The sequence below is a fragment of the Pan troglodytes genome, chromosome 20, assembly GCF_028858775.2.
Source record: "Pan troglodytes isolate AG18354 chromosome 20, NHGRI_mPanTro3-v2.0_pri, whole genome shotgun sequence".
NCBI lineage: Eukaryota > Metazoa > Chordata > Mammalia > Primates > Hominidae > Pan > Pan troglodytes.
Window position 1 is genome coordinate 25,478,720 of NC_072418.2, and position 24,675 is coordinate 25,503,394.

At 37.3% G+C, this 24,675-nt stretch overlaps 1 protein-coding gene across 1 annotated transcript in view; it reads left to right on the forward strand.

Annotated features, from left to right (window-relative positions):
• The window catches only part of LOC129137980 (putative zinc finger protein 730), a 34,489-nt gene extending 13,441 nt beyond the window's left edge, over nucleotides 1-21,048 (forward strand). The window contains 5 exon segments of the mRNA XM_054672875.2: nucleotides 5,393-5,519; nucleotides 6,317-6,412; nucleotides 17,437-18,882; nucleotides 18,885-19,026; nucleotides 19,028-21,048. Of these exon segments, the coding sequence (XP_054528850.1) occupies nucleotides 5,393-5,519; nucleotides 6,317-6,412; nucleotides 17,437-18,882; nucleotides 18,885-19,026; nucleotides 19,028-19,133 (1,917 nt within the window). The 3' untranslated portion in view covers nucleotides 19,134-21,048.
• Nucleotides 21,049-24,675: the final 3,627 nt, after the last annotated feature.

The following is a 24,675-nucleotide window of genomic DNA, read 5'->3' on the forward strand; positions in this document are numbered from 1 at the left end:
TTCTGTTAAAGGCATTCAGTTTTAAAATGGAAACAGAGCATAAAAGTTTGGAAAATTTGCAGCCTGTCAATGCAATAGAGTAGAAAACCTCATTTTTTGAGGAGAAATTTAAGCCAGCTGTGGGAAAAATGTTTCCAGTTCATGACAGAGGTCTTCTCTGCAGCCCCTTCCATCACAGGCCCAGAGGCCTAAAAGAAAAAGATGGCTTTGTGGGTCAGGCCCAGGGCTCCCCTGCTCTGTGAAGCCTAGGGACTTGGTATCCTGTATTCCAGCCACTACAGTCATGGCTAAAAGGGGCCAAGGTAGAGCTCAGACTGTTGTTTCAGAGGGTTGAAGCCCCAAGCCTTGGCAGCTTCCATATTGTGTTGAGCCTGTGGGTTCATGGAAGTCAAGAATTGAGGTTTGGCACCCTCCACCTAGATTTCAGAGCTATATGGAAACCCCTGGATGGCCAGGCAGAAGTTTGCAGCAGGGGTGAAGGCCTCATGAAGAATATCTGCTAGGGCAGTACACACAAAAAATGTCGGGTTGGAGACCCCACACAGAGTCCTTACTGGGGCACCACCTAGTGGAGCTGTGAGAAGAGGGCCATTGTCCTCCAGATTCCAGAATGGTAGATCCACTGACAGCTTGCACCATGTGCCTGGAGAAGCCACAGGCACTCAACACCAGCCCATGAAGGCGGCCAGGAGGGAGGCTGTACCCTGCAGAGCCACAGGGGTGGAGCTGCTCAAGACGATGGGAACCCACTTTTTGCATCAGCATGACCCAATGCGGGACATGGAGTCAAAGGAGATCATTTTGGAGCTTTAAGATTTGACTGCCCTGCTTGATTTTGGACTCGCGTGGGGCCAGTAGCCCCTTTGTTTTGGCCAAATTCTCCCCTATGGAATGACTGTATTTACCCAATGCTTATATCCCCCCCATTATATCAGGGAAGTAACTAACTTGCTTTTAATTGTACAGGCTCATAGGCAGAAGGGACTTGCCTTGTTTCAGATAAGACATTGAATTGTGGACTTTTGAGTTGATGCTGAAATGAGTTAAGACTTTGGGCTGGGCGTGGTGGCTCATGCTTGTAATCCCAGCACTTTGGGAGGCTGAGATGGGTGGATCACGAGGTCAGGAGATTGAGACCATCCTGGCTAACACAGTGAAACCCCGTCTCTACTAAAAATACAAAAAAATTAGCCGGATGTGGTGGCGGGCACCTGTAGTCCCAGCTACTCAGGAGGCTGAGGCAGGAGAATGGCCTGAACCCGGGAGGCAGAGCTTGCAGTGAGCCAAGATCGTGCCACTGCACTCCAGCCTGGGTGCCAGAGCGAGACTCCGCCTCAAAAAAAAAAAAAAGACTTTGGGGGACTGTTGGGAAGGTATGATTGGTTTTGCAATGTAAAGACATTAGATTTGGAGGGGCCAGGGGTGGAATGATATGGTTTTGCTGTGTCCCCACCCAAATCTCACCTTGAATTGTAATTCTCACAAGTCATGGGAAAAACACGGTGGGAGATGATTCAGTTATGGGAGTGGGTCTTCCCTGCGCTGTTCTCTTGATAGTGAATGAATTTCAGAATATATAATGGTTGTAAAAACGGGAGGTTTCCTGCACAAGCTCTCTCTTTGCCTGCCGCTATCTATGTAAAATGTGACTTGCATCTCCTTGTCTTTTGCCATGATTGTGAGGCCTCCTCAGCCACGTAGAACTGTAAGTCCATTAAATCTCTTTCTCTTCCCAGTCTCAGTTATGTCTTTATCAGCAGCATGAGAACAGACTAATAAAACTAGCAACTGAATAAAGGTTGAATTATGCATCATATGGTAGGTAAATAAATGTGTGCAAAAAAAAACTTGGGCTTTATTTCGGCCATGTTCTTTATATTGTTGTGACTTTTGGTGTTTTCACCTGAAGGAATATTTATGAACAGAAGGGTTGTTATTATTATTTGTATTTCTTTTACCTTACTAAAAATACATATTCATCTTTTAATAAAATTATCCGAGGAAACCTTAAATGATTTGTTTAAATGGCTTATTAGTATATGATATAAAATTGACAGGGAAGTGACTATAAAAGGTTTAAATTACACAAACTCTGAGATTTAAATTTCTCTTAGGTAAGCTTAGGAAAAACAAAACTGGAAATATCCCCATTGGCATACAGAACCAAATTCTAGCTAGGGTCCACTCCCTGCCCCAGTTCTGTTCAGATTTACCTTTTGAAGGCCTTATTTAAGTCTGGCCCTACCCTGGAGTCTCATCTCACAGAACTGATTAGAAAAGATCAGTTTTGGGTGATGAATCGTGTTCCATTTTTAGAGCTGGTGCTCACAATTTTCTGAAACAGAAAAGCAGATAAATGAAAAATATAAAGTATGAATTTTAGGGTCTTTTTAAAATTATTAAAACCAGTGCTTGCAGAGACATTTTATTTAGCAACTTGTTTTCCATTCCTGCAGATCTACTAGTTGCTCCCCAAGCCACAAGAAGTAAATATAAAAACAATAAAAATTTATGTAAATTATATTAAACTCTTCATTTCTCTATTCTGCTCATCTGTTTTTGTTTAGTTTTTATTCTACACATTTTTTTAAAAGGTCAATGACAGAGAAACAGAAAAAAATATGGATCATTTTTCTAAATACTGGGAATTATTCAACACTTAGTATCAACACACAGGGTGTTATTAAGATTAAATCCTGTAATGTGCTATCACAGTGCCCTGTAGCATCTTATTGAGATTGTAGTACCTGAATAATAAACATTGCATTACTGCATGTGTATATGTTGTTTTCTAAACGCAGACTTAAACATTGTTGCTTTCTAAATACAAAAACAAAAAACATTGTTTCTTTCTGTTTCTTCTGTAAACTTAAAAAAAGCCAGCAAAGATTATAATACTTTAAGGTGGAGATTGATTGTCCTTATTTGTACCAAAAGTGTTTGTATTGTCACAAGAGTGCTGAGTGTAATGAACTCTGTGCTGTGCCTGCTTGCTCTAACTAATGCTAATAATGACCCCAGGTGGAGAAACATCAGCATTGATAGGAAACTTGTTTATAACACCCATTCATGTATCCTTTCAAAACCTGCAGAATCACATTTCATAGAGTAGGGCCAAAATTACCAAGTGATTTATAAGCTATTAAAGCTGGAGAGGCAATGCTTAGTTAAATGGTTATAAGCCCAGGCTTCTAATTAGAATCATGTGACTCTAAGTTGAGGCCAGAATCAAGTATGAGGGTTCAAGATACATTTATGATAGTTAAGTCTCACTTTGCACTAAAGGGTGGTCCCAGAACCTGTTCTGTTTGGGTTGCATAGGAACAGGGCAGTGTGGCCCACATTTTTCTTAACTGTAGCAGAAATTGCTGGTGTCTGTGGCAGGGGAGGGCACCTGAGGACAGGAAAGGAGAAACATATTTTTACATCTGTGGAGCAGCTTATTGTTCCTGAATCTCTTCTGTTATAAAGGACAGAAATGGGTAGAGTTTTTCTGTATTGGTCCATCTGCCTATGAGTGTGGTGGTAGCAGGTAAAGATGTGGTGCTTACATCGTTCAAGGCATATTCTCCAGATGCAGATGTAATTTGTTTCAAAAATCTCATCTGAGAAGAAATTCCAGAGAAAGACGAGAAGAGAAAAAAATGGCTTTTTTTCAGCTAAACATGCCTTGGAGTAAGGGTTGTGTCCACTCTGCCTGCTAGAATGCCATGCCTTTAGTACTTGCCAAACTTTAATTCTCTACTTGTGCTTTTCCTCTTAAATGAGTTTGTTGTAACTACGTTTTAAAATTCTTATAATAGTCAAGGATCTCAGAAAAATATTTCTTTCCTATGTACCAGAGCCTTCTGTACATTCTCTACATCATGGCTTCTTATATGCCATGATTCTCACCATGAATTTATAATCTGCAATATTAAAAATGTTCCCTTTGTGGCTGTTGAACATGGGAAGGTGTGGATGCTCAAGATTCCTACTGGGGAAACGCCGGGGTTCTTAGTAAAAATAAAGACCATGTAATGTTGAGGTTCTGTCTGTGTTCTCCATCAGCTCTATGTAGAGAAGGATTAAGAAAATGCTTATTTAAACAGGGTGTCATTTATTACCCAGTAAGTTCTGAAAAAAATTATTAGGAGATACTTGTTCTCCACGGTGCTAAAGAAAGACTATTTAAAATAACTATTAACTATTAACAATTATAGAACATGGGAGATATCTGTATTTTGAACTTTGCATAAAACTGATGTTTCTTTATAGTTAAATTCAGGCTGTAATTTACTTTTGGAGGGCCACTATTACAACAGTGATGCTGTGTCCTGTGTGCATCAGCACATCATAAAAATTTGTCTTAGCCCAGTTGATATTAGTAACTCACTTGATTAATGAAGCTGACAGATTTCTTCAATATGGAGTTAATTATTTTTCTCTTCATTAGTAGTTTCTTTATGCAGCTGATGTGCAGAAACCATCACATTTAATCTGGCAGCTGCCCTTCTTATGTTTTCTTTGCCTTTACCTGCCTTTGGAAAATGAAAGCTCTAATGTTTGTTACAGGCCAGAAAAACTGGAAAAAAAAGACTACAGGCTCTTCCAGTTACTCCATATTTGACAAAATAGCCTTCTTGGGCCGTAAATATTGGCATGACTGGTCATCTTGTGTTTTTTTTGTTTTTGTTTTTTTGAGACAGTTTCACTCTTGTTGCCCAGGCTGGATTACAATGGCACAATCTTGGCTCACTGCAACCTCTGTTTCCCAGGTTCAAGCAATTCGCCTGCCTCAGCCTTCCCGAGTAGCTGGAATTACAGGCATGCGCCACCATGGCCAGCTAATTTTGTGTTTTTAGTAGAGATGGGATTTCTCTGTGTTGGTCAGGCTGGTCCCAAAATCCTGACCTCAGGTGATCCGCCTGCCTCGGCCTCCCAAAGTGCTGGGATTACAGGCATGAGCCACCGCACCAAGATCCAGAAACTCAGGCTTTATTCCAGACCTTCTGACACAGACTGCATTAACAAGATCTTCAGTTTATTGTAGACATTACAATTTGAGCAGTACCTTCTAACTCAATGTGACTTTTCCATCTGAAAAGTTTACACAACTCTTTCTGTATGATGTAAATATACCACTCAAAAATGTACATGTTAGTGTTCATGTCTTACTTCATCATCTGGAAAAGTATCTCATATATACTGATATTTTGGATCTTATGCCAATCTCTTTTCTCAGAGTTAGAGTATACATTAGAGAATATTTCTGTGTTGAAGGTTATTAGATAATTTCAGTCACCCCTATAAGTAAGACCCAATTATATTTACTCTTATTTCACCTTGAGTCGAATTTAAAATTCTGCCCAGGGGCACTTGGTAAATATGTGTGTTTGTTTGTGTTTTTCAGGGAGCGTTGACATTTAGAGATGTGGCCATAGAATTCTCTCTGGAGGAGTGGCAATGTCTGGACACTGAACAACAGAATTTATATAGAAATGTAATGTTAGAGAACTACAGAAACCTGGTCTTCCTGGGTGAGGATAACTTTAATACACAATTCCTAATATACCCTATAGATTTCATTTATTTTTGTAAAAATTCTGTGCTTTCAGATCCCGGGTTTTTTTTTTTTTTCTTTTTCTTTTAAGTCTTCAGGATTTGTCCATGTAGAAAAGAATTTCAAGATGTTTTATTTTGACCTGAACTTTCCACTTTCCTGAGCTGGTTTGTTTCCTTCATTCTAGATTAGGGTTAATTTTAGAAATTTAGTTGCAACATCTTGTTGCTCACATCTTAAAATTTAATCACCATCACCAATTTTTGAATTAGTACAAAGTAGTTAAATTAAGAACCTATAAAATTAAAATATTTTTAAATATTTAGAAATTTCTTTTATTTTTTTTATTTTTTTGGAGACAGAGTCTCATTCTGTCACCCAGGCTGGAGTGCAGTGACACAATGTCGGCTCACTGCAACCTCTGCCTCCTGGGTTCAAGCGATTCTCCTGCCTCGGCCTCTTGAGTAGCTGGGACTACAGGCGTGTGCCACCACACCTAGCTAATTTTTTCGTATTTTTAGTAGAGACAGGGTTTCACTATGTTGGCCAGGCTGGTCTCGAACTCCTGACCTTGTGATCTGCCTGCCTCAGCCTCCCAAAGTGCTGGTATTAAAGGCATGAGCCACCATGCCCGGTATATTTAGAAATTTTTTATAAATTATTATTTTGGGGTTAATTTACTAGAATATTCCATTACATTCTCTTTACTGAGAGCATTACTAAGTTGGTAATTGGAGAATATGAGCAAGATTCATGTTATTTTTCATAAAACAGGTATTGCTGTCTCAAAGCCAGACCTGATCACCTGTCTGGAGCAAGAAAAAGAGCCTTGGAATTTGAAGACACATGATATGGTAGCCAAACCCCCAGGTAGGTGACAGTAAATACAATACACAAAACTGATAAGAGATCTATAGTTTAAAAACAGAAAAAAGCCAGTTTTTAAAATAATTTGGGAAGCTGTTTTACAAAGGAAATAGTTTCTGTTTCTTTTTATTTATTTTGCTTTTTATTTATTTTTTTTCCTCTCACATAGAAGCATCTTTTGTTTTATCTTTTTTAAATCTCTAAAAATTCTTTCCCTTTGGTAATCTTACTTTACAGTGAGAGCCAAAGTCCATTTCATGGCATATAATAGACTGCACAATCTCACTGCTTTTCCATTGTTTCTGGAAACACACAGATATTTGAATAATTTTGAGAAACTCTATGTTGAACTATTTTTATTTTATTTATTTGTTTTTTTTGAGACGGAGTCTCGCACTATCACCAGGGCTGGAGTGCAGTGGTGTGATCTCGGCTCACTGCAACCTCTGCCTCTCGGATTCATGTGATTCTCCTGCCTCAGCCTCCTGAGTAGCTGGGATTACAGGCGTGCACCACCACACCCAGCAAATTAAACTATTTTTTAAGTTCTCTTTTTGCATTATGTCTGAAATGTGTGAGAATAGTGGTTTCTGTTTCATTTATTTATTGCTAATTTTTCTGCATATTCCATGCTGTTTTATTACTATAGTTTTGAAATATAGTTTGAAATTATACAGCATGATGTCCTCCTGCTTTTTTTTTTTTTTTCTTTCAAGATTGCTTTGGCTATTCAAAGTTTATTGTAGTTTCATGTAAATTTTGGAATTGTATTTTCTATTACCTTAAATAACTGGAATTCTGATGGGAGTTTATTGAATCTAGAGACACCTTAGATAACAAGTCATTTTAGCCTGGGCATGGTGGCTCACACCTGTAATCCCAGCACTTTGGGAGGCCGAGGCAGGTGGATCATGAGGTCAGGAACTCCAGACCAGCCTGGCCAACATAGTGAAACCCTGTCTCTACTAAAAATACAAAAAATTAGCCGGACGTGGTGGCAGGCACCTGTAATCCCAGCTACTTGGGAGGCTGAGACAGGAGAATTGCTTGAATCTGGGAAATGGAGGTTGCAGTGAGCCAAGACTGTGCCACTGCACTCCATCCAGGGCAAGAGAGCGAGACTCTGTCAAAAAAATAAAAATTAAAAATAAGGCACTGCAACAACATTTATTCTTTCCATTAATAGACATAAAATATTTTTAAATTTATTTGTGTCTTCTCTAATTTTTTTAATTGATATATCTTTCATTTAAAATATTTTTTAGTTCCTTGGTTAAATTTGTTCTCAGAAATTTATTTTAGTGCTATTGTAAATAAGATTACTTTCTTTCTATATTTTATCAGATAGTTTAAGTGTATGGAACCATAACGTATAGTTGTATGTTAATTTTCTATTTGCTAATGTCTTGAGTATAATTATTACTTTAATCAGGTTTTAATGTACTGTTTATGGTTTTTTATATATAAAGTCAAATGCTCTAGAACCAGCAGCTTCTTACTTGTCTTCAATGTCAGTGACTTTAAAAATTTATTTTGACTAATTTTTCTGCCACGTACCTTCAGTGCTATGTTTAAGTAGAAGCATTGAGAATGGGCACAATATAGTTTTGCTTTGGTCTCTGTGAATTTTAAGAAGCAAACACCTCTTCAAGTTTTTATAAACTGGCTTCAAGATGTAAAGATATTCTTTTGTTGGGTGCCCAGGGTGATAGAGTACCCTCTGGGCTTATAGTGGAGAGGGGTTGTAGCTTGGTAACCAGGCTGCTGGGTCTTCACTGGGGTCCAACTTTAGTTGACTTGTTACAAGGGGCTTGGATAGTTATAATTCCCATTATATTTTTGGGCAGAGTGAATATCCTTTAGGACTTTGCTCTGTAGGATAGACACTAGGGCAGGTTTCTGCAATTGGTTATGCATATATGGTGGGCTTTATATCAAAATGTAGATGAAAATAGCTTTCACTGGGTACCAGAAAGGATTTCCCCAGGTCTCTGTGTGGGTTTCCATGTAGGTAGAGCTGAACATGAACTGTGGCTCAAGGAGCTGGAACTGAGTCATGGAAGTGCTTCAGGGAAGACAATAAGGACCAAGGTCTGCAGTCTTGTCTGTGTGGCTATAAATAAGTGTCTTTTTCCAGGCCTCTGAAAAGGCAGGACCTCTTCCAGACTTTGGCTGGGAAGAGTTTTGGATGGTTTCAGAGTAAGTTCAAAATTCTCAGTGGGACCAAGTTGGGTGGATAATTTTCTGGTCTGTAGCCAAGAACAGGTGTCCTGTTGTTTGCCACCTGAATGAAAGCCTGCCTTCTAAAAAGGATGCTCCTCAATCTTAGGCATTAGCAGAGTTTCACAACTTCCTTCCTGAATCTCAAAGCTCTCTTAAAGGCACTTATTTTGGAGATGGGGTCTTGTTACATAACCCAGACTAGTCTTGAAATCTTTGCCTGAAGCAATTCTTCAGCCTTAATGTACCATGTAGCCATCATTACAGGTTTGAGCCATGATGCCTGTTTCTCTCATAAAGGCATTTTTTTTCAGGGATTGCTGACAGATTTTCTTGCTGTAGGAAAATAAGCAAATAGGGCACCTTTTATTTTTCCATCTTACTGATGTCACTCTCCCTGTACATTTTTACTTTCTATTTCAATTTTGTGTGTAATTTTAGATTGAAACATTTAGGGAAATATACTAGAATTGACATGTTATGTCTGAAGTAAATTAGATAATTAGTAGGCAGGCAGGCAGGCAAAAAGAAATAGACAGGCAAAATGGAATTATAGGATTTTCACCCATGTTTGTCAGCCTATGTCTAAAAAATAACATGATTTATTCTCAAATATTTGGTTTATATATCAGAGATCCTAACTATATTCTGCAAAAAATATATATATTTTTCTTTATTTAGCATTGTAAAGCTATTCTTTGCTTCTAAGCTTGGATTACAGCAGTTTCATTTTGTGTATAAATAGCATATATTTAAAACTTAAAAATTATTTTTAGTTTCTTTTAAATGTTTATTTATCAAAAGTTTTTCATTAGAATCTTCTATTTATAATTATACTGCATTTTCTCTGAAATTTTACTACCATATAGTGCATGCCAATGATTCAAAATACCTTTCCTCCATGAGTACAGTTTCAGTCTAATATTGCATTATCTAGACAAACTCTTTTTTTGTTTTTGTTTTTTGTTTTTTTCTGAGATGGAGTCTTGCTCCGTTGCCCAGGCTGGAGTGCAGTGGCACGATCTTGGCTCCCTGCAACATCCACCTCCTGAATTCAAGCAATTCTCCTGTCTCAGCCTCCCGAGTAACTGGGACTACAGGCACCTGCCACCATGCCTGGCTAATTTTTGTATTTTTAGTAGAGACAGGGTTTCACCTTGTTGGTCAGGCTGGTCTCGAACTCCTGACCTCAGGTGCTCCACACACCTCGGCCTCCCAAAGTGCTGGGATTACAGACGTGAGCCACTGTGCTCAGCTGACAAATTCTTTTTAATGCTACATCAACGTTGCATACCAGATTTTATGAATAAGCATTTCTGTTATTATTGTTTTGCAATTCCATATCAGTGTGTTTTTTCGGTGTGGGTTTCCTAACATCAGTTTATTGTGTTTGCTGGTTTTACAGTTTTAGGCAGTTTGCAACTCTGTTTGTACATATAAGTCAATGTGGGATATAATTAAGAGATAAATCAGCCATATGTTTATCACAATCAGAATATATGTGTGTGTGTGTGTGTCTCTATAAATATGACCCCTACTTTGGTTATGGCACATCTTATATACTTTTTTTTCTCAGCAGATTTTCCATAGTGTTTTTTTCTTGTGTAAGTGAGTAGTCATGAAAGTAGTTTTATTTTCACCTTGTGTTTAATAATAAATGTTTCCTTTGAGAAAAACACTTTTGTGACTTGAAGGTCATATTTGAAAAAATTTATAATTTTGTATCTTTTAATTTATTCTTTTTAAAAAATAGACTGGTTGCGGTGGCTCGTGACTGTAATCCCAGCACTTTGGGAGGCCAAGGCGGGGAGATCACTTGAGGTCAGGAGTATGAGACCAGCCTGGCCAACATGGTGAGACCCCATCTCTACTGAAAACACAAAAAATTAGCCGAGTGTAGTGGCGTGCACCTGTAATCCCAGCTACTTGGGAGTCTGAGACAGGAGAATTGCTTGAACCCAGGAGGCAGAGGTTGCAGTGAGCCAAAGTAGCGCCACTGCACTCCAGCCTGGGCAACGGCGAGACTCGGTCTTAAAAAAAAAAAAAAGATGTAAAAACATATAACCTAAAATTTACCATCTTAAAACTATTTAAGGCCGGGCGTGGTGGCTCACGTCTGTAATCCCAGCACTTTGGGAGGCCGAGGCAGGCGGATCACAAGGTCAGGAGTTCAAGACCAGCCTCACCAATATGGTGAAACCCCATCTCTACTAAAAATACAAAAATTGGCCAGGGTTGGTGGCCAGTGCCTGTAGTTCCACCTACAGGGGAGGCTGAGGCAGGAGAATCGCTTGAACCCAGGAGGCAGAGCTTGCAGTGAGCCTAGATTTTGCCACTACACTCTAGCCTGGGTGACAGAGCGAGATTCTGTCTCAAAAAAAAACTAAGTATTCTACTTGGGAGGCTGAGGCAGGAGAATGGCGTGAACCTGGGAGGCAGAGCTTGCAGTGAGCAAGATCGCTCCACTGCACTCCAGCCTGGGCAACATAGCGAGACTCCGTCTCAAAAAAAAAAAGAAAAAACAAAACAAAACAAAAAAACTAAGTATTCATTTCATGGCCAGTCATGGTGGTGTTTCACATCTGTAATCCCTGGATATTAGGAGGCTAAGGCAAAAGGATCGCTTGAGCCCAAAAATTTGAGACCAGCCCAAGCAATATATGGAGACCCCATCTTTCCAAAAAAAAATTTAGGCTGGGTGTGGTGGCTCACGCCTGTAATCCCAGCACTTTGGGACGCCGAGGTGGGTGGAGCATGAGGTCAGGAGATCGAGACCATCCTGGCTAACACGATGAAACCCCGTCTATACTAAAAATACAAAAAAATTAGCCGGGTGTGGTGGCGGGCACCTGTACTCCCAGCTACTCGGGAGGCTGAGGCAGGGGAATCGCTTGAACCCAGGAGGCAGAGGTTGTAGGGAGGTGAGATCGCGCCACTGCACTCCAACGTGGGCGACAGAATGAGACTCCGTCTCAAAAAAAAAAAAAATTAAAATAAACAGACATGGTGTTGTGCACCTGTTATCCCAGCTACTTGGGAGATTAAGGGGTAAGGATTAATTGAGCCTAAAAGTTTGACGTTGCAATGAGCTGTAATTGTGCCACTGCACTCCACCTTGGGTGACAGAGTGAGACACTGTCTCAAGAAGTCTGTATATTTCATGCATGTTAAGTATATTCACATTGTTGTGTAAAAGACTTCTAGAAATTTTACATTACACATTAAACAACTACCAATTTTTCTCATTTCCTGGCACTTTTCAAACACCATTCTGTTTTCTGTTTCTAAGAATAAAACTGCTTTATATATCTCATAAAATTTTTGTCGGTTTGTGGCTGGCTCATTTAATTGTGCATAATGTCATCAAGATTTATCTTTATAATTGTTGGAATATTTTCTACTTCTTGCAAATTGAGTGATATTCCAGTATGGTTTTTTTTGTTGTTGGTTTTTTTTTGTTTGTTTTTTGAGACAGAGTCTCGCTCTGTTGCCCAGGCTGGAGTGCAGTGGTGTGATCTCTACTCACTGCAGCCTCCGCCTCCTGGGTTCAGGAGATTCTCCTGCCTCAGCCTCCTGGGTAGCTGGGATTACAGGCGCGCACCGCCACGCCCGGCTAATTTTTATATTTTTAGTAGAGACGGGGTTTCACCATGTTGATCAGACTGGTCTCGAACTCCTGACCTCATGATCCGCCCGCCTCGGCCTCCAAAAGTGCTGGGATTGCAGGCATGAGCCACTGCACCCAGCCTCCGATATGTTTATATTTCAAATTATATCTACTGAATAATTTGGTGACAAAAACTTGCATTGCTTTTACCTATTTGCTTTCAGTAACAGTGCTGAAATAATTACAGGTATGCAAATGACCTTCATAAGACCATATATGTAAAAGTTTATATATGCGCTGAATTCTATTTTATTTATTTATTTATTTTGAGATGGAGTCTCTGTCTCCCAGGCTGGAGTGCAGTCGTGCAATCTTGGCTCACTGCAACCTCCACCTTCCTGGTTCAAGCGATTCTTCTTCCTCAGCCTCCCAAGTAGCTGGGACTACAGGCACCCACCACCATGCCCAGCTAATTTTTGTATTTTTAGTAGAGATGGAGTTTCACCATATTTGTGAGGCTGGTCTCAAACTCCTGACCTCAGGTTATCCACCTGCCTCGGCCTCCCAAAGTGCTGGGATTACAGGTGTGAGCCACTGCACCCACCCTGCATTCTATTTTATTAGTCTACTTTTTCACCATTATACTCATAGTTAATTGTTTGGTTTTTTTTCTTTGAGATGGAGTCTCACTCTCTCGCCCAGGCTGGAGTGCAGTGGCGTGATCTCGGCTCACTGCAAGCTCCGCCTCCTGGGTTCACACCATTCTCCTGCCTCAGCCTTCTGAGTAGCTGGGACTACAGGCACCCGCCACCACGCCCGGCTAATTTTTTGTATTTTTCGTAGAGACAGGATTTCACTGTGTTAGCCAGGGTGGTCTCGATCTGACCTCGTGATCCGCCCACCTTGGCCTCCCAAAGTGCTGGGATTAACAGGCATGAGCCATCACTCCCGGCCAGTAAATTGTTTTATTTATTTATATTTATTTATTTGTTTGTTTGTTTGTTTTTTTCAGACAGAGTCTCTGTCTCCCAGGCTGGAGTGCAGTGGCGTGATCTCAGCTCACTGCAACCTCCACCTCCTGGGTTCAAGCGATTCTTGTGCCTCAGCCTCCTGAGTAGCTGGGATTATAGGCACCTGCCACCACGCCCAGCTTGTGTTTTTAGTAGAGACAGGGTTTCACCATGTTGCCCGCACTGGTCTTGAACTCCAGGGCTCAAGCGATCCACCAGCCTCAGTCTCCCAAAGTGCTGGGATTATAGGTGTGAGCCACCGTGCCTGGCAATTGTTTTAATTCTGTAGCTTTGTGCTGTGTGTTTAAATCAGAAACTATAAAGCCTCCAACATTGTTCCCTTTTTCTTTTTTTGAAGATTGTTAAGTACTTTATTGTCTGTTGAGATTCTGTATACTCGAGGGGTTGCTGTTAGAAAATGCAATGAGAAATTTCAAAAACATTACATTAAATCTGTAGATTGCATTGAGCAGGATAGACACATTTACAATATTAACTATTTCAACCTTTCTACAAGAGCACAATCAAGAATGTGTTAATTTTTATATATTTGTGAATTTTTTAGTTTTTTTCTCATTATTTATAGTCTCATTCCATTTTGGTCATATAAAGTAATTTATAAAATTTTAGTTTTAAAAAATTTGGTTAGACTCTTTTTTTGGCCTAGGACGTTGTCTATCAAGGAAAATGTTCTATGAGCTATTGATAAAAGTGTGTATCTTAAGGTTATTGATGGGTGCCTTCTATACCTTTGTTAGGAATAATTGTTTTATACTGCCTTCAAGTTGTCTGTTTTCTTACTAATAATATTCTGTCTTGTTTTATTTTTATTACAGAAAGTGCAATATTAAAGTATACAATAATTATATTGCTCTCTGTGTTTCTTTTATTCTGTCGATATTTGCTTTATATGTTTAGAGCCCTAATGTGAGATATATATATATACCCACACATACACACACAGAAACAAACACACACACACACACACACAGAAACACATGTGTATATACAAATGTTTCATAGGTTCCCAGTGAATAAATCTATAATTTTTTGAGGTCCTATTTTGTCTCTTTAGAGTTTTGACTTCAAGTACATTTTATAAAACATGATAGTTTTTAACTTAAGATGTAGTTGCATAATATTATTTTGACCTCTTCTGCTCTCATTTGATTAATATTTGCATGAAGCATCTACTTCCATCTTCCCACTTTCAGTCTATTTTTTTCATTAGATCTCAAGTGACTCTTGTAGAAAGGCAAGTTGGATCTTGGTTTTTAAAATGTTTAATAAATCTATTTATTGAAAGTATGTCTCTTGGCCAGGTGCGGTGGCTCACTCCTGTAATCCCAGTACTTTGGGAGGCTGAGGCAGGCAGATCACAAGGTCAGGAGATTGAGACCATCCTGGCTAACACGGAGAAATCCCATCTCTACTAAAAATACAAAAACAAAAATTAGCCGGGTATGGTGGCGGGCGCCTGTAGTCCCAGCTACTTGGGAGGCTGAGGTGGGAGAATGGCGTGAACCCGGGAGGTGGAGCTTGCAGTGAGCCAAGATCGTGCCGCTGCACTCCAGCCTGGGTGACAGAGTGAGACTCTGTCTCAAAAAAAAAAAAAAAAAAAAGTTTATCTCTCAATTTGAAAGTTAATTATATATATTTTTAAATAATTTTATGAAAAAGACTTACTGTTATTTTATTATTTTGATTCTTGCATTTTTGTCCCTCATTTTCTCTTTTTGTCTTTCTTTGTGTCTTTTTGATTTTTGTATTGATATGGTTTTACTCATTTCTTATTCTCTTTGTGTATCTATACAGATATTTTCTTTATGGTACCTTAGGGATTACATAAAACCTCTTAAAAAAAACAAGAGTAGCCGGGCGTGGTGGCTCATGCCTATAATCCTAGCACTTTGAGAGGCCGAGGCAGATGGATCATGAGGTCAGGAGATCGAGACCATCCTGGCTAACACGGTGACACCCTGTCTCTACTAAAAACACAAAAAATTAGCCGGGCGTGGTGGCAGGCACCTGTAGTCCCAGCTACTCAGGAGTCTGAGGCAGGAGAATGGCGTGAACCCTGGGAGGCGGAGCTTGCAGTGAGCCGAAATAGTGCCACTGCACTCCAGCCTGGGGGACAGAGCGAGACTCCGTCTCAAAAAAGAAAAAAATATATATTTTTTTGGTTTGGTAAAAAATTAACTTCAACTGAATAAAAAATTCTTCCTTATTACATCTGCCTTGAAATTTGTCATTGATGTTGCTATCGTCTTTTTATGGTGTATATTTATTAACAAATGTTTATAATAATTGCTATGCTTTTATCTTTCAAATTTTAGAGAATAATTTAAAATGTTTTCTGCAACATTATGATAATGCTACAAAAATCCTTTTTTTATGTATGTGCATATTTTTCTCAGAACATAATTTGTTTTTGTTTGATTATATGGTATTTTCTTGAATCCTTTTATTTTCCATTTCAGGAACTGCTTTCAGCATCTTTTATATGTTTGTGAAGTTTTATAAGTATATGCAGTGCCAATATACTTTTTCAGAATTTGGCTATTTTGGAACATCATTTTTTCATTTTTCAGGACAGATTTGCTGATGGTGTTACTCTCACTTGAAAGCTATTTTTTTTCCCAGGACTTTGACTGCATCACACAGTTTCTTTCTGGCCTGCAAAATTTTTGTTGACAATTCACTGGTTATATCGTAAGACTATGTTTGTATATGACACATCACTTTTATCTTGCAGCTCCCAAGATGCTCTGTCTGTGACTTTTGAAATTGTGCTTATATATGTATTTGTTATAAATATTTTGTATGTATCCTCGTTTGTTTGTTAAGCTTCTTCATGTTTACATTGTTTTTCTTACTGAGGGATTTTTCAGGTATTATTTCTTCTTGTATTTTTTACCCCCATAATTTCTATTTTTTAATTTTTTCAATATTTTTGTTCTTATCTTCATTTCTGATTTTCTGTAGTCTGTGTTCCTGTTTCACCCATTGAATATTCAATTTTTTATCAATTTTTAAAATTAATGTGTACATCTTTTCTATGGTTTCCTTCTGAAAATTTTACAATATTTTTGATGGAATTATATTGCCCTGTTTTGTATACATTGTAATCTTTAATTGAGATTTGGACATTAAAAAAATCTACCTGTCACAATCTTTATAATGTAGTTCTGTCCTGACACAGTCTAAAAACAATCGTTTTGGCTAGACATTCTGGGAGTCTCTCACACATGTTCTTAAAATGTGTCTTGTCTAAAATTTTGTGTTTGCTTTTAGTTAAAGGAGTTTGTGTTTCTTCTTAAAAATCAGTAGGCCAGTTGTGGTGGCTCATGTCTGTAATCCCAGCACTTTGAGAGGCTGAGGTGGACATATCATGAGGTCAAGAGATCGAGACAATCCTCCTAGTCAACATGGTGCAATCCCATCTCTACTAAAAATACAAAAAATTAGCTGGGCGTGGTGGCATGTGCCTGTAGTCCCACCTACTTGGGAGGCTGAGTCAGGAGAATCGCCTGAACCTGGGAGGCAGAGGTTTCAGTGAGCTGAGATTGCACCACCGCACTCCAGCCTGGGCGACAGAGCAAGACTCTTGTCTCAAAAAAAAAAAAAAAAAAAAAATTAGTAATCACTTGCTACATTTGTTCTCTGTCTGTGATACCACAGTCTCTCTGATGCTGTAAAACTTATTTTTTTGTCTCAGCAGGCTCAAATTGTCATTTTAAAGTATGCCACCATTTCTTTCAGAACTTTTTGTCATAAGAGATAGAAACCAGTGTCTAGAAAAGCCCCTATAAACCAGAAATAAAGATGTATGTGCCAGTATTTTAACTTGTCTTTTAAAAAGGAAACCAAGAGTTGGTAATTTACTTGTAAAGTCACTATGTTACAATGGAGGGGAGGAAGAGCTGTGTTGGGTAAAATGTAACAGACTTTCTTTTTTCCTCTATATAGTTCTTTGCATTGTGTTCACCTGGGGCACTGTACACACTCAACTTACTTTTTTACAAATGTACTTTGGATTTTTGTTACATTTATATGTTTATGAAGAAATTAGGGCCTGTGATATTTTGCTATGCTATCTTGTTAGGTAGTTTGTATAACTTTATAGGTTAGGTTTATAAACTATACTCAGTCTAGTACATGGAGTAATTTGTTATTTTTATTTCTTTCAGTTATATGTTCTCATATTGCCCAAGACCTTTGGCCAGAGCAAGGCATAAAAGATTATTTCCAAGAAGTCATACTGAGACAATATAAAAAATGTAGACATGAGAATTTACTGTTAAGAAAAGGCTGTAAAAATGTGGATGAGTTTAAGATGCACAAAAAAGGTTATAATAGACATAACCGGTGTTTGACAACTTCCCATAGCAAAATATTTCAGTGTGACAAATATGTGAAAGTCTTTCATAAATTTTCAAATTCAAACAGACATAAGATAAGACATACTTCAAAGAAACCTTTCAAATGTAAAGAATGTGGAAAATTATTTTGCATTCTTTCACACTTAGCTCAACATAAAAAAATTCATACTGGAGAGAAATCCTACAAATGTGAAGAATGTGGCAAAGCCTTTAATGAGTCCTCAAACTGTACTACACATAAAAGAATTACTGAGAAAAAACCTTACAAATGTAAAGAATGTGGCAAAGCCTTTAACTGGTTTTCACATTTTACTACACATAAGAGAATTCATACTGGAGAAAAACCCTACCAATGTGAGAAATGTGGCAAATTTTTTAACCAATCCACAAACCTTACTACACATAAAAGAATTCATACTGGAGAGAAACCCTATAAATGTGAAGAATGTGGCAGAGCCTTTAACCAGTCCTCAAACCTTACTGAACATAAGAAAATTCATACTAAAGAGCAACCATACAAATGCGAAAAATGTGGCAAAGCTTTTAAGTGGTCCTCAACCCTTACAAAACATAAAAGAATTCATAATGGAGAAAAACCCTACAAATGTGAAGAATGTGGCAAAGCTTTTAACCGATCCTCAACCCTTAATAGACATAAGATAACTCATACTAGAGAGAAACCCTACAAATATAAAGAATGTGGTAAAGCTTTTAACCAATCCTCAACTCTTACTATACATAAGATAATTCATACTGTAGAGAAATTTTACAAATGTGAAGAATGTGGCAAAGCCTTTAGCCGGATCTCACACCTTACTACACATAAGAGAATTCATACTGGAGAGAAACCCTACAAATGTGAAGAATGTGGCAGAGCTTTCAACCAGTCCTCAACCCTTACTACACATAAAAGAATTCATACTGGAGAGAAACCCTATGAATGTGAAGAATGTGGCAAAGCTTTTAATCGGTCTTCAACCCTCACTACACATAAGATAATTCATTCTGGGGAAAAAATCTACAAATGTAAAGAATGTAGTAAAGCCTTTAAGCGGTTCTCACACCTTACTAGGCATAAGACAATTCATACATAAAATTGTAAAGTCTGTGGCAAAGCTTTTAAACAATCTTTATACCTTACTACACATAAGATCATTCATACTGAAGAGAAACCCTACAAATGTGAAGAATGTGGCAAAGCTTTTAACCAGTCCTCAAATCTTACTAAACATAAGGTAATTCATACTGGAGAAAAACCTACAAATGTGAAGAATGTGGCAAAGTCTTCAACCAATCTTCACACCTTACTACGCATAAGATAATTCATACTGGAGAGAAACCCTACAAGTGTGAAGAATGTGACAAAGCCTTTAACAACTCCTTAATTCTTAACAGACATGATTCATACCAGAGAGAAACTCTACAAACCTGAAAGTTGTAACATTGCTTTTGACAACACCTCAAACTTTTCCAGACGTCAAAGAAATGCTGGTGAGAAATTCTAGAAATATGAAGAATGTGACAAAGCCATTAAATTGTTGTCACATTTAATTGTAGGTAAGGTGATTCATACTGGAGAAAACTACAAGTGTGAACAAAGTGGCAAAACTTTTAACCAATGCTCACACTTTATTGCACAGGACATTTATACTTGAGAACAAATATACAAATGTAAAGAAAGTGAAAACCCTATTAATATCTGCTCACATCAACTCAACATCAGAGTTCATACATAATAAAATCATTAAAAGTGCAATTACTGTCCGAAGATTTTTTCAGAAAATATAAGCCTTTAAACTTCAGAAGATGATTTATTTTGAAGACAAACATTAAAATGTAGAGAGTTATAGTAACTTTACTAGGATCACAATCTTATTCTACTCATTTTGTACTAGAGGCAAACCCTGAAGTCATTGCTCAAATTTTGTTCGACATCAGACAGATAATTTGTATTAATGAAAAACTCTCCAAATAAAATAGGTTTGGAGAAAACATTTTTTTCAAAAACTACAGCTTAGAAAACTTCAGAGAGTTTATACTAAAATATATTTTTGCGGATGCAATAAATAGAAAAAAAATTTTAATCCAAAATTAAGTTTATGTAAGGCCAGGCAGAGTGGCTCACACCTGTAATCCCAGCACCTTGGGATGCCAAGGCTTGCATTTCTGTAATAATAATTGACATTGATAATTTCTTAATGTATCTGTTGGTCATATGTATGTATTTTCTTGAAAAATATTTATGCCTCTTGCTCATTTGTTGTTTGTTGTGTAGTCATTTAACTTTCTTATGTATTTTTGATATTAACCCCTTGACACATGTATGATTTACAAATATTTTGTTCCAGTTTTTAGTTGACTTGTTGATTGTGTCAGATTCTGTGCAACAGCATTTTAATTTGTAGTAATCTGACTCATTTGTTTTTCCTTTTCTTCCCTGGGATTTTGAGGTTAAATTTAAAAAGTCACTGCCCAACCAATGTTATGGGGCTTTTACTCTATTTTTTGTAGTAGTTTCCAGTTTTCAGGCCTTACATTTAAGTGATTTATTTTGAGTGGCCAGGCACGGTGCCTCAGTCTGTAAAGACTGTAATCCCAGCACTTTGGGAGGCCAAGGCAGGCAGATTACCTTAGGTCAGGAGCTCAAGACCAGCCTTTCCAACATGACGAAACCCCGTCTCTGCTAAAAATACAAAAATTAACGGGGCATGGTGGCACCCACCTGTAATCCCAGCTACTCAGGAGGTTGAGGCAGGAGAATCACATGAACCTGGGAAGCAGAGGTTGGAGTGAGCTGAGAAGGCGCCACTGCAGTCCAGCCTGGGCGACAGAATGAGACTCTGTCTCAAATAATAATAATAATAATAATTTATTATGAGTTTGTTTTTATATATGATGTGAGATGATAGTCTGATTTTATTACTCTACCTGTGGCTATAACATTTTCTCAACACCATTTATTGAAGATACTGTCCTGTCTCTAAGAAATAGTCACCTTTATTTAAAATCAGTTAGCTGTAAGTAGATGGATATATTTCTGGTCTTTTTTTTTTTCCTGCTCCATTGCCCTATGTGTCTGTTTTTATTCAAGTACCATACTGTTTTTGTTACTATAGCTTTATAGTATATTTCAAAGTCAGGTAGCATGATATCTTTACTTTTTTTTTTTTTTTTTTTTTTTTTGCTTTATTTGGCTATTCAGGGTCTTTTGTGTTACCATATAAATTGTAGATGTATTTTTAAAAATATTTATTATGTCACTGGGATTTTCATTGAGATTGCATTATATCTGTAGATCTTTTTCTGTAATACAAATATTTAACAGTATTAATGCCAATTCAAGAATAAGAAATGTTTTTTATTCATGTATTAATTTCTTACTTTAATGTTCTTTAGAGTATAATGTAAGGTGTTTCAAATTATTGGTTAAATTTATTTCAAAGTATAGTTATAGTTATTGAGATGGAATTGTTTTTAAATTCATTTTGAGATAGTTGTCAGTGAATAGAAATTCTGACTTTTGGATATTGCTTTTGTATTCTGCAAGTTTAATAAATTTGTTTATTCTATTAGGTTTTAGTAAAGTCTTAGGCTTTTCTTATGATTATGCATAGAGATAAAATATTATATAGGAATAATTTAACTTTTTCTTCTCAACTGGATGCTTTTGATTGTATTCTTCAATATGTCTTTCTTGGACTTTTAGTACTATGTTTAGTAAGACTGAAGAAATGGCACATTGTTGACTTGTTTTAGATCTTAGAGTAAAATCTTACATTTCCCTGTTTAGTATGTTATTAGCTCTGCATTTTTTGTTATATGTGATATTTATTGGCTTGAGGTGCCTTTTTCCTATACCTAAATTTTTCAGAGATTTATCATGAGGAAATGTTGAATTTTGTCAAGCTTTTATTCTGCATCTATTTAATGTTAAAAATGTAAAATCACAATGAATTCTACATAAATTGAAAAGTTTTCAAAGACTATCATGAACATCTCTATGTATGCAAACTAAAAAATTTAGAGAAAACTGATAAAGTTTTAACTATACACAACTTTCTAAGATTGAACCAGTAAGAACCAGAAGTCTTGACCAGAGCAAAAATGTATAAAATATATAATGATATTGAATAAGTAATAAAAAAAGTATCAATAATAAAAAGCCTTGTGTGATATAAACTCACAGCCAAATTTTACCATATATACAATGATGAGTTGGTACTAAGCCTACTAAATGTATTCCAAAATATCAAGATGGGATTCTGCCCTAACTTGTTATATAAAATCAGTATTGTCTTGATACCAAAATATAGTGAAGACATAAAAAAGAAAACTACAAGCCAGTATTTTTATAAACATTGAAACAAAGTTATTCATGAAATAATAGTCAACTGAGTTTATAAGTAAATCCAAAAGTTATTTTGCCACAATCATGTGAGCTTCATTCCATGTAAGGATGTTTTTTCACATGCAAGTCATTAAGTGTTCTTCACCATGTAAAGATAAGCCAAAAATTATATGATTAACACAATAGATGCAGAAAAAACATTCAAGAAAATTTAATATTGATTCATGAAAATATTCTCAACAAACTAGACATTGATGAAACATACCTCAAAAGAGTAAAAGCCATCCATCACAAATCTTCAGCCCACATCATACTGAACAAGCAAAATCTGGATGTATTCTCCATAAAAATAAACATAAGACAAGAATTTCCACTCTTAAGTAGTTCTATTAAACATAATTCTGAAAGTTCTAGGCTGGGCATGGTGGCCTTTGCCTGTAATCCCAGCACTTTGGGAGGCCAAGATGGGCAGATCACCTGAGGTCAGGAGTTCAATACCAGGCTGGCCAACGTGGTGAAACCCTGTCTCTATTAAAAATACAAAAATTAGCTGGGTGTGTTGGTGCATGCCTGTAGTCCCAGGTATTTGAGACTGAGAAGGGGAAATGCTTGAACCTGGGAGGTGGAGGTTGCAGTGAGCTGAGATCACCCAACTGCACTCCAGTCAGGGTGACAAAGCAAGTAAAATTCATAGGGAAGAATAAGAAAACCCAAATAGCCAAGGCAACTTTAGACATTAAAAAAAGAGAGAAAGAAACCCTGAAGGCCTCCCATTACCTGACTTTAAACTGTACTACAAGCTACTGTAACGAGTGTAACATGATTCTGGTACAAAAATACACATATAGACCAATGGAAAAGAGCCCTGAAATAAAGCAATACTTTTACAGCCAACTTATTTTTTACAAAGTCAACAGAAATACAGGAGAAATAACTCCTACTCAATAAATGGTAGTACTGGGAAAACTAGTTAGTCGTGCAGAAAAAAAGTAGACCCCTGTCTCTTCCCACATAAAAAATATAACTCAAGATGGATTAAAGACTTACGTGTGAGTCTTTGAGCTACAAAAATTCTAGAAGAACACGTAGAAAGTACTCATTTAGACACTGGCCTCTGGTAAAAATTTGTGAATAACACCTTAAAAGTGAGTGCAAATAAAATCAAAAGGCTGTGCATGGTGGCACATGCTTGTAATCCTAGTGCTTTGGGAGGCCAAGGCAGGTGGATCACCTGAGGTCAGGAGTTTGAGACCAGCCTGGCTCACAACGGTGAAATCCTGTCTACTAAAAATACAAAAAATTAGCCAGGCATGGTGGCTCGTGCCTGTAATCCCAGCTACTCAGGAAGCTGAGGCAGGAGAATCACTTGAACCAGGGAGGCAGAGGTGTGGTGAGCTGAGATTGCACCACTGCACTCCAGCCTGGGCGACAGAGCAAGACTCCATCTCAAAAAATTAAAATAAAAAAATGGCATCTAATTAAACTAAAGAACTTCGGCACAGCAAAAGTAACTAAACAAAGTAAGACACCCTACATTATGAAGTAAAATACTTGCAAACTGCATACAACAAAAAATATATAGAATTTATTTTAAAATTAATTTAAAAACAGACAAATGATATGAGTAGATACTTCTCAAAGGAAGACGTGTTTCCAGTAAACATGCCAAAAATGTTCAACACTCCTAATCATCTTAGAGATATAAATCAAAATGAAAATGTGATACCATTTCACACCAGTTAGAATAGCTGTTATTAAAAGTCAGAAAATAACAGATTTGAAGTTGTGGAGAAATGTATTATGAAGAAAATTTATCTTCATAAATTGTTGGTGGGAATGCAATAAAATTTAGCCACTGTGGAAAGTAGTTTGGAGATTTCTCAAAGAACTATAAATAGAATTGCCATTTGACCCATCAGCCCCATTATTCCCAAAAAGCATAATTTTTCTTTGCCAAAAAGCCACCTGCACTCACATGTTTATTCTAGCATGATTCACAATAGCAAAGACATAGAATTAAACCAGGTACCTATAAACCTCAGATTGGATAAGGAAAATGAGGTCCTTATATACCATGCGATACTATGCAGCCACAGAAATGAAGTAATGTCCTTTGCAGCAACATGAATGCAGCAGATGGCCATTAATCTAAGCAAATTAACACAGATCAGTAAAACAAATACCACATGTTCTCACATGTGGAAGGTGAACATTGGATGCACGTGGAAACACAGATAAAATCAATAAACACTGGGAATTCTAAAAAGATGGAAGAAGAAATGGAGACAAGCATTGACAAACTACTTTCCAGTGTGTTGTACACTACTTGGGCGATGGGATTATTAAGTATCCAAACCTCAACACCATGCAGTATACCCATGCTACAAATCTGCACATGTACTCCCTGAATCTAAAATAGAAATAAGATGTTTTGTGGTATAATGACATGTTATGTATCTTTAGCTCCAAGTTAATGGTTGGAATTAGCAGTGTAAGACAGAGAAGTATTTACCTCTTAAGGCATAGGGGTAAATGTTTTTATACCAGGTCTCCTACATGTTGTAAGCTATCCTCTCTGAAAGCTCTTGGTCTATAGCCCAAGAAGTGTTTTATTCCCAAGTGTGCAGCTGAAATAAATGACTGTATCTTTTTTTTATGTATTAACTGTAGACAAGAATATATAGTTAGTTACTCTTTTT